Genomic DNA, 14913 nt, shown 5'->3' with positions numbered 1-14913 from the left:
AGAAATCTAATAGGAGCTGAGATCCCACCGAACTATACGCTCAGATAAGGCTGACCCAGAAGACTGCAGAGAGGACGTTTTAAACGCTGAGGGAAGCACAGAACTAAGAGAAAGAAAGCAAAAAATGGACCTTGAGAATTTGTGGCCACAGGCTGGTACTTGGCTTGGGTTTGTGTCACCAATGTGTCCCAGGGTACTTCTAGCTGAGATGTCTGGCAGAAACCAACAAATCCTCTGGTAGAAAGAGCTATTATCTCGAATCCCCACCAATAATTTTTTAGAGAGTGAGTAGTAACAGTCAAATAACGAAATACGCATGGAAATAAAGCAGCATGAGCGAGATCCAGCAGAGGCAACAGAGCAAAAACAGACTCACAAAGACTTCAGGTGGTGGAACTGTCAGCCACAGATTAGAAGGGGAAAAAAAGAGCTTGGAAATAACTGCAGGGAAACCAGACCTAAATAACGGCCTAGCGGAAATGAAAGGAAAAAACCCACAGGTGGACAATAGCCCAAAGTCAAAACTCAATGTGCTGGGCTAAACAACAAATTAGACACAACAAATTAGAGACAAAGATTTATTGAACTAGAGCTGGGTCTGGAAAGTAGCACAGAGAGAGAGAGAGAAAAAAAAAAGAATGTTTATGGAGGATAGAGGAAGTCTAACACATTGAACTGGCGTTCTAGAATCCGAAGAGAGAATGGTGTAATGGCAATATTCAAAGACACGATGGTTACAAATTCCAGCCAGGTAAAAGTCCAGTGAGCCCAGCGAGTCCTAGGCAGGATAAATAAAGAGACAAATAATCTAGACATGCTGGGAAAGTGTCCAGCTGTGATCGTCCGTAATTGATTTCTCTGCAGCTCAGTTTCTTAATCTGACAAATGAGAATACTGACAATTCCTCAGAAGGCTGATATGTGAGCCGTTGCACCTACAGTCCTCAACAGTTGTACTCATCAAATACACCTTGTGGCCCCTTCATAGTAGGAAGCTGGGGCAGCCTAAGTTTGGGGGACGGTTGGGAGCTGGGGAAGTCATCCCCCTGCCAGGCGTCTGCAGCCTCATCTGTAAAATGGGGCTCATGATCCTTAACCCAAATTCAAGTGAAAAATGTGCCCAGGCCCCTGGCCCAGTGCCTAGTGTGCAGTACACTCAGCAAGATGGCTTGCAGGGAGGTATGAAGGGCCGGGGATGTAACTGAACACACTGCTTCCCCTCTCAACACAGAGGTGATGGTGTCACTTACTTCTGGATGGCTGTGAGGCTGACGGGGACATGCTGCACTTTTAAGGGGTTGCACCATGCCTGCCAGCCAAGGAATGCACAGACAGGAACTCTCCTTGTGATTGAGACCCTCTTGCCACCCTGGTTGATGTCTGTCAATTGCCCTTGTGAACTCGACTTCTGCCAATTCCATCTCTAGGAGGCTGTTGGTACCCGGCCCCCACTCCCAACCCCGCTCTAACTTGGGCCCAGTTAAAAGCCTTAGGGGGAGCTACTTTTTGTCAACAATCTGTAGGTCCAGCACAGGTGATTTTTGGAGGGCAGGTAGGAGATGGGGGTTGGGAGCAGAGCTGTGGGTGAGAATCGGGGCTCTGTAAATAACTGGTTGGTAATCCTCAGCTCTGGCCACCTCATTTGCAAAATGAGAACCGAAATTGTACCTACCTCCAGATTTGGGGGGAGACTAAATGAGTTGGTATCTGCGAAGTGCTTATAGGGCCTGGGACACAGTTGATGCCCCATAACTGTCAGCTGCTGTAGAAGAACGTGAATCAAGGACCTGTTTATCCTCTCTCATCCGATAGCCTGAGTTTCAGCCCATGAGTTCTCTTGAGTCCTCTCCAGCCTTGAGTTGGCTTGGAAGGCCAATGTGCACCTTTACTCTTTGACCCTCCATCCTGGCCTGGCATCCCTGCGGCCTATTAGAGTCACAAAATCAGCAGGTACGGAACCCGGCACAGGACTCCCTTTCTAGGCACCCTCCACTGTATGGGTTGCTTTGGGGTAGGTTTGCTGAGCAGCTGTGAGTGCACCAAACCTGCATCCTTAAGGACAGCGTGTCCTAAAGTTTGCTAATCATCTGACTTCCTCGGGGACTTGTTACAGAGTCCCGGCCCCTCTCTGAAGTTCTGACTCAGTAGATCTGGGGTGGGACCCTGGGGAGAGCATTTTTTTAAAATAAGCACCCCAGTTGAGCCTGAAAATCAGATAGGGCAGAGAAATAATTCCTGGGGCCATCACTAGAGTTGGCAGTTACACACACCAGCTCGCACTTGCATACCCACAGCTGAAACGAAAAGGATTATTTAACTAGTTTACAGTGAATGTAGATATGTCTTATCCATTCCTACAATAAGTGCCCTCAAACTAACAAAACCCAGCGTTTGCCGAAGTATCTTTTGAGGTACACTAGTTCTGTGAGGTGCTTCCCAATAAAGGGGTTCCATGGTGAAATACTTTGGGGAACACTGCATTCTCTCTTACTTTTGAAAATTCACATGGTGCAATGAAGAAACTCATTTAATGTCTCACCCTGCTTCAAACCCCTCGTTCATGCAACACCTATTTATGCTAGTTTCTGCAGAATATGTTTTGCAGAAGCACCGATTTACTGCCACTTGGATCTGGCAGAATCTGGAGTTCCCAAGTCTTGGCTTCCATCTCCTCTGTTCCTGCTTCCGAGCACACCCTCTGTGGGCCCCGCGTGGCGCATCTTTGTGGGAGTTGGGTTTGGACTGGTGCAGAAGCAAGGCTGCCATTTTGGAGAAGGAACCAACACAAAAACATAAGCCACAGAGAATTCATTTGGTTGTGGGTATTGCTGGTCCAGACGCCAGTCCACAGTTGGCCAACCAAAACTGAGAACTGGCACTTGGTCCCTGTAAACCTTCAGCCCAAGTGTTTCCCTCAGGGCAGGGGCCAAGTTCATTCCTTTGGCTCTCACTCCACAGTGGTCTGTCTCTTCCATGACTTTGAAGAGTGGCAGCTTGAGAGAGTCAAAGAAAGAGGGTCTTCCAGTCACAGCACAAGCAGAGCCAAGGGTGTCACCAAGGACCAGCCAGCACACCCCAGGCCGGCCTGGCCCAAGCTCCTTGGCTGCAGGGCCCCGGCCACGTCCCCCGCTGGGCGCTTCTCCCTCAGAGTCAGCAGGGGGCGCTAGAGCCCCAGGTACTCAGCCAGGAACACAGCGAGGATGCGGCTCAGGTTGTGTACCGTGGGTGGGTGCAGGTTGGCTTCAGAGTCATCAGACGTGTGCCAGACGGAGGGGAAGGGCGTGGAGATGAGGTGGAGCACCGGGACCCCTGTGGGACAGAGAGGCAGCTCAGGCCCCGTGCGTGGCCTACAGCCACCCCAGGAGCCCAGGCCCACGCCTGGGAAACTTGCTTGGTCCCCTTCAACAGAAGATACTCTGTTGTGGCACTTAAAGAACTCTGAACAATGATTTTAAGTGTGTGAAGGTACGTGCTCATTTAAAAACTAGACCCAGTATATTTAGACCCGGTATATTTATTGTCTTCATGAAACAAATTAGAAAAACTCAAAACTTGATGGATTATGGAAAGACCAGAAGAAGGGAAGGATGTCTTTGACCCTCCTTGCCAGGCATACCTATTAGGCTCTTTTTCTCTTCTTTACTAACAGTTAGCATTTATGTCCTATTCCAGGTCTGAGTCTAAGGCCACACACACAGGCAATTTTATCCTTACCATCATCCTAGAAGGTGTACTATGATATCCCCATTTTACAGATGTGGACACTAGGCACAGAGGCAGGCAGAGTGATTTGCCTAAGGTCCCACCTCTAGGAAACAGCACAGTCAGAATTTGAGCCCAGGCCACCTGTCTCCAAAGTGTGCGCTCCTAAACCTTGCACTGCAGTGGGTTCCTGTCCTCAGAGCGCTTCCCTCTGTTTCTGTCCACATTTGGTAAATGTCTGCCCCCCTACTACAGGAGCCAGGCCCATCCCTGTTTCCCTGCCACCTAGCTCAGAACCTGCCTTGGGAAGTAGTCACTGACTGAATCAGTAAAGGCATTGCAAGAAATGCCTATTTGTTGAATGCATACATTATAGAGTGAAAATTTAAAAAGCAGTTTTTGGCACTTAGTGCTTGGCCAAGTACTGTGTAAAATGGAATTTTATATACCTAATCTCATTTAATCCTCCCAACCCTGTGACTAAGAATATATACATACACATGTGTTTGTATGTATGAAGAAATGGGGGCACAGAGACACTAAGCAATTTGCCCTAGGTCCACCAATGGTAAGGCACAGCTTCTAAAACCCAGACCTGTCCAATTCTAAACACCTATGTTCTGAACCTCTTGACCAGATGTCTTCAACACTGGCTGTGCGTCAGAATCATCCAGGAGATTTGTAAAAATAATGCAGAGGCCCAAGATTGTGGTTCAGTAGGCTTGAAATGTGACTAGGTATTTTTTGAAGCTCAGGTGATTATGCTGGGCTGCCAAGGCCTTGAAAGGCAAGAATGAGAAGAAACTGCGATCACTGAGACACCGTCAGCAAGGGCTAACACGTCCTGAATGCTCGCTAGTGCCAGGTGCTGGTCCAAGGTTTTTACATATTAACACATTCAATCCCCTCAACAACTCTCAGATGGAGGCTATCGTCCCCATTTTACAGATGAGGAAATCAAGGTACAAATAGGTTAAGCAACCTGCCAGCAGTCCCCACCTCTGGGAAGGGGCCAGGGCCAGGTCCCATCTGTGGCTCCCTTGAACCCCTGCCCCCCACTCCTCTCTGCAGCAAGTACCTCGGCGGAGGAAGGGGATGTGGTCATCTTCCACAGAGCCAGGGGGCTCCCCAGACTGGAAATACATCACTTCCCAAGGATGAGACTGCAGTAGGTTCAAACGGTGCAGGCGCTTCTCTGGAGGCAGGGGGATTAGAGAGCAAGGGTCAGCTCCTCAAGGGTCAAAGGTTCCCCTATGCACAAATCAAAGGAGGGCAGGGGGCCTGGGGGTAAAGCACTGGTCATCCCAACAAAGATGAGTGTTAATTACTCCTTCCTGCCGGCTTACTGTCTTCCCAGTCTCATTAAATCCCTCTGAGTCTAGGGATTACCCCAATAATCATTACCACCATACCCTATTTATATATAGGAAATTGAGGCTTGAGAGATGAAACCACTTGCCCAAGCTCACGTAACTGGTAAGGAGAGTAGAATTTGGACTCAAGCCCCTGTTTGTAATCACAACATTTGACTGCTGTGGGACTTTTTTGTGTTTCTGCCCTTGTGCTTTAGAGAGAGACTGGGGAGGTAGATGACCCCTTAGAGGACAGGTGTCTGGCCCTCCCTCCAGCATCCCAGGCTGGTCCCTGCCTCCACCTTCGCCCTTACCAATGCTTCTCAGCCGATAGAACCAGCGGGACGTGCGAGGGAAGTGACTGTAGAAGGTCGGGTTGGGGGCTCCCAGGAGATCAAGAAGCATAAAGAGCTCCTAGGGAGAAAGGTCAGGACTGGAGAGGCCAGGCAGGGTGCTGCCAACCTCATTTCACCCTCTTCCCACTTCACCGGAACCCAGCAGGGCCTGAGCTTACAATAGCCTGGATCCTGGTGAAGCCAGAGCTGTGGGGTGCAGACTCCATGAGCTGGGCCAGGTGCCGGGAGCCATAGAGAGAATCCTTGGGTCCCCACTCCTTCAGTGCCTCTTCACCGTCCAAGAAAAGTAGCTGCAAGGTGACTGGGGCTGCCTGGGGGGCCAGTGATCAGGGCCAGCTCAGTGCCAGACCTCAGCCACAAGCCACACACATTTCCTGCCAACTTCCACAGCCAAACAGGGCAAACTCAGCCTGCTCACTGGTAGAGTGCAGTGGCCAAGAGTATAGACCCTGAGCCAGATCATCTGGGTTCAAATCCTGGCTGGGATGTTTGGCAGCCGAGCAGTCACAGGTAAGTTACTAACTTCTCAAAGCATTGGTTTCCTTATGTAGAAATGGGGTTAATCAGAGTTCTAATTGTAGGGTAGGATTCAAACCCAAGTCCTAGGACAGTGCCTGGCATATAGTAACTAAATAAGGGTTACTAAGCTCTGATTGTTATTGTCATACCTTAAGCTCATTTAGCAAAAGAGACTGACCCACAAATAAATTATACAAATAATGAAATGCAGTTGGGCAGATGCTTCCAAGAATGACAGGATCCTGTAATGGTTTAGGAAATGGGTCGGGGGAACTTGGCCTGGGGAGCATGTCGGATCCGTCGGGAAGGGATGTCTATGCTGAGGCTGAGTGGAACTGGCCTGGCAAAATGGAGGAGAGGGAAGAGAGTTCCCAGGTGAGGAAGCAACATAGATCTGGACTGAGGCCAGAGAAGGGGTCAAAGAGGTTTAAGAAGAAGCCCAAGGGGCCAGCAAGGGCCACGGAGTTTGGGCTTTGTTGCAGTGGCAGTGGGGGTTTTGAGCCATAGAGAGGATCTGAGCAGGGGAAGAGTGTGAGGAGATGTGTGTTTACATTCATTTATTCCATACATTTTTTTGATATCCTGCTTGATGCCAGGCAATATTCTGGGCCCAGGGACTAGAGCAGGAAATAAAAGCAGCCAAGGGCCTGCCTATCCAGAGCTTATGCAAGCTGGGGAGACACACCAACAAATCAACAAAAAGTACCATGAGGCAATGGGATAGTGACAGGGAGCTATTTTAGGGTGGCTGGGAAGGTCTCTTGGAGGAGGTGACATTAGAGTGGACCTGAATGAAGGGTGGGAGCTGAGGAAAGCACATCCCAGGCAGAGCAAACAGCATGTGCAAATGTCCTGAGGTAGAGTGAATTCTCTGGGCTTGAGGTACCTGGAGGAGGTTGGAGACCAGAGTGGAGTGAGTAATGGGTGAGGAGTGGGAGATGAAACCAGAGAGGTGAGAGGGCATACCTCCTGGGCTAATAGAAGGACTCTGGCTTATACATGGAACAAGGTGGGAGCCATGGGAGGGCTTGGGGCAGAGAAGGGACAGGATCTGACATTTAGAAAGACCCTATGGCTCTGGCATGGAGAGGAGGAAGATGACTAGGAAAGGGAGGGTGGTGGTTTGGACCAAGGCAGAGACAGCCCCTGCCTTCCACCCCAACCCTAACCCCACTCCTTACCTGCTCCTTGGCTCTACTCAGCTCTAGGTCGAGGGCTTGGGCCAGCTCCAGTAGCAGGGCACAAGGCACAGCTGAATCCGTGGCCCCCACAAAGGGGGCCAACCCAGATGGTAAGAGCTTGGAGTCATAATGGCATGCAAGGGTAAGGTGACGGGCAGCCCCTGGGTCCAGCGTGGCCACCACGTTGCCAAAGTCCAGTGGCCCCAGGGGTGTTGAGGCCGTGAAGGGGTCCAGTTCCACATGCCAGCCTGCCGTCAGGGTCCGCAGCGTGGCCTCTAGGAACTAGTGGCAAGAGAGAGGTGGGAGGGTGGGAGGGGACTGGGGAGGAAGTTGGTAGAAGAGCCATATGACCTGAACCAGGCAGAGCAGTCAGGTTGACTCACAAATCCTACTTTGGTTTAATCATTCCCTTGATGCATTTCTGCTGAGCACTACTAAGTGCCAGATATGGAGGGACCCTGCCTCTGGATGCCATGACTAATCACAGCTCACCCTTCAATAGCACTCACTCTGTGCCAAGCTCTGTTCTACGAACCTTATGGAGTAGGGACTGTCATTGGTTCCATTTTGCAGATTAAGAGACTGAGGCACAGAGAAGTTAAGAAACTAGTCCAAGGTCACACTCTGAGTGGCTGAGGTAGATCTGAACTCAGGCAGTGATCAGATAACACTCAATGCTTTCTATGAGGCAACATAGAGATGTTGCAGCACCAATTCTGGAATCAACCCATTTGGGCTGAAACCCTAGGCATACCATTTATTAGCTGTAGGATTTGGGCAAAATATCTAAGATCTGGGCCTCAGTTTCCCCATCTGCATAATGAAGATCAGATTGGTACCCACCTCATAGCCTTCCGTGAGGGCAGTACAGTCTGGTGGTTACCAGGATAGAACTCTAGAGTCAGGTTAGTTCCAGGCAGAGGGCAAAATACCTGTTTCCCATTCCTTGATAGGCTGCGGGGTCAGGGGTTGGAGGTGGGGTTCTTTACCTTTCTGACTTGGAGATTGCCCGGGCTGCCCGGGGTCCGCACAACCAGCAGGGGGCGCAGATAAGTGTTCCAGAGGCGGTGCGGGTCCAGTTGCCCCACCACCCTCCGCAGCCGGGCTTCGGGGAGGCTTCCGATCAACGGGCCCTTGGGAAGGAGGTGGAATGGGGAAAAGAAGAGCAGAGCATGAAAGCAACCCTCATTCCAACCCTACCCCGGGGGCTGTTGTCCCTAAGAAGCCTCGGTTCCTCTTCCTATCTCAGCCTCTAGCATCGGAGGTTTCTAGGATAAATCCTAGACACGGGAGAGTCCCCACAAGCCCATCCGGCCCAGCCCACCCCAATCCTGATGGGGAAATCGAGGCTCAGTGAGAGGAAGGGACTCTTCCAAATAGCTGACTTTAGGATTAGAATCCAGAACTCCCAGTCTTACTCCTTCAAACCCTTCCTCTTACGGGGGAACCGCTATTACAGCAAACCAGAAGCCTCATTCCGTCGGAAATAGATACGCGCTCTAATGACGGAGACGGCGACACCTGCGGCTAGAGCCACACGATAAAGCCACGTCAACCTGAGACCTTGAGGGAGGGCAGGCGGAGAATGAGGGCTTCCGCAGTGCCCACGTCCCCGCCCGGCCTCACCCGCAGCTCCCGGCCCACCGGCAGCTCCTCAGTCTGGCGGTGCCAGCCGCTCCAAATGGTGTAGAACACCGAGGCCACCGCCAGCGCCAGCAGTAGCACGGGCAAAAGGTGCGCCCGCGGTAGCAGGCGGCGCTTGGGCGGTGAGGGTGGCTCCAAGAGGCTGCGTTCCCCAAGCCGTAGCCGGGGCCGCCCGCGGCCCCCGGAACGCATGACAGCTTCGCCCTGAAACCGGCCCGAGACAGCGGATAGAGTTTAGGCCCAGCCAAGTCCCACCCCATGGAATCACCAGACCAATGAACAACAATAGCAGCTGCACCATCCCACCCTCCAACGAGCAGTAAAGCCAATGGAGACTTTCGTTCTGAGGACACGCCTCCCTGTCTCCTTGGGGCTTTCAGGGTTGGTAACCCTGAGAGTTGCACATCCCAAAAGGGAGCGCGAAAGAGATAGGCACCGCCTCAGCGGAGGAGGGGAAGCCAATGAGAGGCGTTAGATCATAGAAAATGTTCGACTTCCCGGGCGTAAGTACACGCCCCTCACGGATGTAGGCAAAGGACTGGTTATTCGCAGTCCAAAAAATCAACAAATGGTCCCCGAAGAAAAAAGGGGAGCAGTCTATCCCTGAAGCGAGGAGTGGATTGGCTTCGCGGAGGCCCCGCCCCCGAAGGCAAGGCGGGCGGAAGTTTGGAAACAGCTTGTCCTTTCACTCCTTCACCCTGTGCGGTTCCACAACAAAATGGTTTGAGTCGGACCCGCTTTATTTCCTCTCCATTGTCGTGAACACCTGTCCCACTGTCCTGAATCTGAATGACCTCAAACCACTACGTTAGACTTTTACCCCACAGCTGTGTAGGGCTGGCGGAGATCGCTATGGCAACAGGTCACGCCCCACCCGCTGGTTGGGTTTGCGCAGGCTCCCACGGAAGTGGGCCGCAGGAAGCGGAAGTCCCGCCTTTCTCGCTCTCTCTTCAGAAGCTGAAGCAACGCGGAGGAGGCAGGAGTGATTTGAGAGCGCGGCAGCCACCACCACCATGTGAGGCGGGGCTGGTCTTAGGTGGTGGGAGTGGGGTTGAGGGTGTAAATTTGGCCACTTACCGGTGGAAGGGGATGGACCGAGCGGGGGCGGAAGCAGTCATTTTGGGGGTAAAGTGGCGTACTTTTCTACTGATGAGTTTGAGAATGGGCCTGGGGCCTTTGACGGATCCTGACTAAGGGAGAGGGGACAGCTTTATGAGATAACGGGCTGAGCTTTCCCAAATAATCAATCTTACTGAAATGAATTTTATGGGGAGGCGATTTTACAAATAAAGAACCTGGGAGAGGAGAGTACGGACTCTTAGGAATAACGATTTGAGTTAAGCGTCTTATTCGGATAATTTGAGCTGGAGACGGTTGGCTTTTCGACCTAATTCGCGGTTTTTACGGTTAACGAGTTACCAGTATGATTTTACTTACGTATTCATTTAACAATCATTTATTAACTAATCATGTATCAGGCTGCTTTAGACACATTAACAGTGAACTACCCCCACCCCTCCCCCAAGGAAAAAAATCCCCTTCTGCATCTTATGGGATGGGAAGAGGCAGGCAATAAATGTAATGGTAATAAGTAGGTAAAATATATCGTGTGTTAGGTGATGAGTGGCCGTAGAGTGGCAGTAGAGCAGAGGGGAAAGAATGGGGAGGACAGGACACATTAAGGAGGCCGTACTTGAGCAAAGACCTGAAGAAAGTGAGATACCTGAGGAGGTCTTCAGACAGAGGGGAAAGCAAATGCAGAGGCACAAAAAGAAATTTTGCCTAATATTTTCAAGGACCACTCAGGAGGCCACTGTGGCCAAAACAGTGAGAGAAGGCTGCAGATGTAGGTCATTGTAAAAACTTTCGATTTTACTTTTTACACTGAGATAGGAACCATGAGAGGGTTTTGAAGAGTGAGATGATATGATTGAGGTCTCAGTCTCACCCCTGAGACTCCTCTGTGGAGAACAAACTTATGGAGCCTGGGTGGAGGCAGGGAGGCCAGTAAGACTCTAGAAGGGAGAGGATGGAGGTTCAGGCCATGGTAAGAAGTGGTCAGATTCTGATACATTTTAGAGGCAGAGGACTGAACAGGAGGCTATGACCACCCTCCAGCTCCACTTCCGGGCCCTCTCACCTATGGGTTCCATACTTGCCCACTTAGGAGCCTCCTCAATAAGCCCAAGAGTGAGATGACCCCAGAGGAGCTGCAGAAGCGGGAGGAAGAGGAGTTTAACACGGGTCCACTCTCTGTGCTCACACAGTCGGTCAAGAACAACACTCAAGTGCTCATCAACTGCCGCAACAACAAGAAGCTCCTGGGCCGGGTGAAGGCCTTTGACAGGTGAGTGCCAGGGTCCCAGGAGATGTTCCGTCTGGGCCTGGAGAAGCAGTCCCAGCTCCATGTGAGGAGCTTGAATACAGGGTTTCTCAGAAGCCTGGAGCACGATCATTTTGAGACCCTGAGATGTGACTGTTTCTCGTTGTCCCTCCAGCTGTGGAGTACGGTGGTTATGGCCATGTGCTTGGGGAGCCAGTCATGTGTTCTTAGCAGCTCTACCCCTTAGTAGTCACGTGACCTTCGGCAGGTGACTGTTTCGTCTGTACAGTGGCAGTAATCGTTGTAGTTATAAAGATTCAATCATTTAATATATGAGAAACATAGTAAGTCATTAGAAGTATCTGGCACACAGTGCTCATAATCAGTTTTCACAGTTAATGCATGATGAGAGCATCCACCCATGTCAGTTTTACCCTCCAGAGATACAGCAGTGACCGAAACAAACATGGTTCCTATACTCGGGGAGCTTATGCTTGTAGTTTTAGGTGGGGAAGCCAATAGCAAACACATATAATGTGTTGCTAAATAATGTGTTGTAAAGACAAATGATTATAAATTCTATGCAGAGAAGTAAAGCCAGGTAAGACTTTGGAATACGGGGAAGCGAGTCCTGTCTTAGCTGGGTAATACAAGAGGCCTCCTAGGAGGAGATAATGGTGGACAGACCTGAATAAAATGAAGGAGCAAACTAGGGTCTGAATGTTTCAGCCAGAGGGAGCAGCCAGTAATTTTTCCTGTCTGGGCTTCAGTTTCCTTATCTGCAAAATGTGCATCATAGTAATACTCCTTAGGACAATTGTGAGGGATAAATGACACTCTGTTGGAAGAGCACTTGGCTCAGTACCTAACAGGTGATAAATGCTCAGTACACATATGACTCTCAGCCTTTAGTTAGCATTTGGGCCGTGCTTTCCTCACGGTGGTATGGTGAGGCTTCTGGAATGCTTTTACCACTAGCTGTTGATGTGACCATGAACAAGTCTTTCGCTCTGAGCCTTACTTTCCTCTTGAGTAAAATGAGTGAGGACAAGAGAAGGGGCCGAGCACCAGGAGGCAGGGAGCCCTGGATTTGAACACGGGCTCTGCCACTTCCAAAATGTGTGACCTCGGGTGAGTCACTTCATCCCACTGGGATCAGTTTCCTGCTCTAGAAGTTGGAGAGAACAGTAGTGTTTACATTTTTTTTTTAAGTTGACTCTCCTTTTCTGCTAGCTTCCTCCTCTGCCCCTATGTTAGCCTCTCACTCTGCCACCCCACCCAGAATATTGCCGTAGTACGTTTCCTGCAATGTTTCAGTCACATGCATACATTCAGGGGCTCCTTGGTGGTGGGAGTTAGCAGCTTTTTTGAGGCATAATTGATTTGTCATAGTATCATAAAATTGTTCTTGAGATAGTCTTCTCTGTACTCTGTTGCATCCTGTTTTTCACACAAATCAGTGGTCTGAGGACATCAACACAGGTCAGCTAAGACATTCTTAATTAACCACTTTATTTACTTAATTATGTTACTTTCTTGAGTGAACAATGGATGCAAAATTCGAAAAATACAAGAGGCACCCAGTGAAGGACAAGTCGAATCCCCAACCCCTTTGCCCCACTTGCCCTCCTGAGGGACCCCATCGTGGCTAACTTCTCAGGTTTACTTGAACAGATCATCATACATGTAGATATAGGAGGGTGCTTTTTATTTATTTTTAAATCACTACTAATGGCACACCACACAGTTTTAGACCTTGGCTTCTTCACTTAACATTATACCTTGGAAATGTTCCCGTATTGGCACGTTACTTCTTTTTTTTTTTAACTTATTTTCTCTGAATTGATAATATATTCACATAATTCCAAAAACAGTAATAATAGTCCAATGAAAAATTTCCATGTAGTTTGTCCCCAGTCTACCTAGGTCACCCCACTGCCACCAATCACTAGATGTCTTTCAAGGATTGTGTATTGCATAAGCAAGTGGTGGGATAGATGCTTTTCCTGCCCCTTTTTTCCTACAGAGGATGACTTTCCATGCTTACTACATTGCCTTTTTCACTCAGCAGTATCTGCTGGAAGTTACTTCTGAGCAAGGAACAGGCTTCTTCAGTTTTTTTCTTTTTCTTATGCTTGGTGATATTTCCCTATATCCTCCTGTCCCTTTACTTGCTTTAATCTTTTCTTCGTAGCACTCACCACCACCTGACAGTGTATTACAGGTATCTTTGTTTACTTTCTTCGTGTTCTTCTCCTCACTAGAATGCACACCTCATGAGGGTGGGGATAGAATCTGTTTAATCCATTACTGTATTCATTGCATGCATTTGTTGAGTAAGCTGATCCATGCTGTTGTCACACGTACCCATCCGGCACCCTGAGGACAAGGACAAAGCAGGACTGGAGGGGAAGCATCACGTACTGCCTAAGGCCCCAGGGACCTCTGGTTCTCCAAAGAGAAGCTGTTCCTTTACTGATGCCTCCAAAAGTACTTGGAGTTAAAAAGCACAAACAGAATCATTTTTTGTCTATATTTGCCTTGGGCCAGGCACTAAATACTTGACAAGATTGCCATATTGATTCATTTAATTTTCACAGCAGCCCTAGGAGGTAGGCACCATGCTTGTCTCCATTTTAGAGAGGAGACAATAGAGGCACAGAGGGGTGAAGTCCTTTGCCAAAGCCTCACTCTGAGGACTTGCAGAGGTGGCATTGGAGCCTGGCTGTCCTGGTCCCGGGGCCTGCCTCTTTCCCCAGGCCGTGCTGCGGGAGGAGAAGGCAGTACCCTGCAGAGGGGTCCGGTCAGAAGGCACCCCCCTTACTCCTGATGCCTCTCCTTGCCCCACCAGGCACTGCAACATGGTGCTGGAGAATGTGAAGGAGATGTGGACCGAGGTCCCCAAGAGTGGCAAGGGCAAGAAGAAGTCCAAGCCAGTCAACAAGGACCGCTACATCTCCAAGATGTTCCTGCGCGGGGACTCGGTCATTGTGGTCCTGCGGAACCCACTCATCGCTGGCAAGTAGGGGCCGCCTCCTTGCTGGCAGAACTTGTCCTCTCATTTTGCAAACACCTGCCCTTTGTGATGGAAATAATAAAGTCCTCTGTTTTTTCTATTGGTATCTGTCTGTTCCCACGGCCTAGAGAGAGGGCAGACCTGGGAGGGGGGCTGCTGTGAGTGGGGTCCGCCCCTGGGATCCTCCGTGACTTCCCCTGTCTGTGAAGTGAATAGGTTGGGCAGAGAGAGCTTTTGCTCCCTCTTGTTTTAATTTTTCCCAGCGTCTCATCATTTTCTCTCTTCCTCCTCCCCACCTTTCTCTCTCAGTAAGTCAGTCTTCTCTTTCCCCATTTGTTCAGTCAAGAAGCAATCCCCCAAGTGCCTCCTCTGTGCCCAGCCCTGTGTTGCAGTGCTGGGGACACAGCAGTGCCTAGGAGAGCCCCCGACCTGCCCTCACTGATGAGAGGAGGAGCTCCATGGTTAAAGCAGTTAGTACCCCAATACTGATAGCATTTGTGGTACACCTGCAGGCGCTAGGCTCCGTGCCGTTGAGACTTACTGACAACTCTGAGCAGGCACTGTTATTTATTCCCTCCAACTCCAGAGGAGGGAACTGAGGCATAGAGAGGTGATCACACCTCCCAAGGGGTATCCAGCCAGAAAGTGGTGATGCTGTGATTCAAACCCATGCTGCTCCTGAGCCTGTGGCTTAACGGCGAACTCTGCTGCCCTCAAATCACAACTTAATTGCCCTTGAAAGAAATTCTCTGATAAGGTAGGGAGATAGAGGTGTGAAGGGGGGCCTTACTTATTTTACAGGAGATTTAGAAAGATCCCTG

The 14913-nt window shown here is 50.0% G+C and overlaps 2 protein-coding genes across 2 annotated transcripts; one reads left to right on the top strand and one right to left on the bottom strand.

The window, feature by feature from the left end:
• Positions 1 to 2508: 2508 nt before the first annotated feature.
• QPCTL (glutaminyl-peptide cyclotransferase like) lies at positions 2509 to 9155 on the bottom strand. Its single transcript, XM_010987624.3, has 7 exons — positions 8736 to 9155; positions 8099 to 8242; positions 7110 to 7391; positions 5568 to 5720; positions 5368 to 5467; positions 4780 to 4896; positions 2509 to 3308 (listed from the first exon to the last, which is right to left on the bottom strand). Exons 1-7 carry the CDS (start codon positions 8943 to 8945, stop codon positions 3163 to 3165), a joined length of 1152 nt encoding a protein of 383 aa, XP_010985926.2. The 5' UTR covers positions 8946 to 9155; the 3' UTR covers positions 2509 to 3162.
• Positions 9156 to 9625: 470 nt separating this feature from the next.
• On the top strand, positions 9626 to 14192 carry SNRPD2 (small nuclear ribonucleoprotein D2 polypeptide). Its single transcript, XM_010987577.3, has 3 exons — positions 9626 to 9768; positions 10921 to 11100; positions 13928 to 14192. Coding segments are annotated over exons 1-3 (357 nt in total). The 5' UTR covers positions 9626 to 9766; the 3' UTR covers positions 14103 to 14192.
• The last annotated feature ends 721 nt before the right edge of the window (positions 14193 to 14913 follow it).

This window comes from Camelus dromedarius, chromosome 9, assembly GCF_036321535.1.
Source record: "Camelus dromedarius isolate mCamDro1 chromosome 9, mCamDro1.pat, whole genome shotgun sequence".
Taxonomy (NCBI): domain Eukaryota; kingdom Metazoa; phylum Chordata; class Mammalia; order Artiodactyla; family Camelidae; genus Camelus; species Camelus dromedarius.
This window is presented reverse-complemented; position numbering and strand designations above follow the sequence as displayed.

Bases quoted from the DNA above. Each gene is read 5' to 3' on its own strand.
- QPCTL (XM_010987624.3), bottom strand. From the start codon at position 8,945: ATGCGTTCCGGGGGCCGCGGGCGGCCCCGGCTACGGCTTGGGGAACGC. The intron at 5,468-5,567 runs GTAAGCTCAGGC...CTTTCTCCCTAG, and splicing joins TCACCAGGATCCAGGCTATT to GAGCTCTTTATGCTTCTTGA. The intron at 3,309-4,779 runs GTACTTGCTGCA...TCTGTCCCACAG, and splicing joins CATCCCCTTCCTCCGCCGAG to GGGTCCCGGTGCTCCACCTC.
- SNRPD2 (XM_010987577.3), top strand. The intron at 11,101-13,927 runs GTGAGTGCCAGG...TTGCCCCACCAG, and splicing joins CGGGTGAAGGCCTTTGACAG to GCACTGCAACATGGTGCTGG.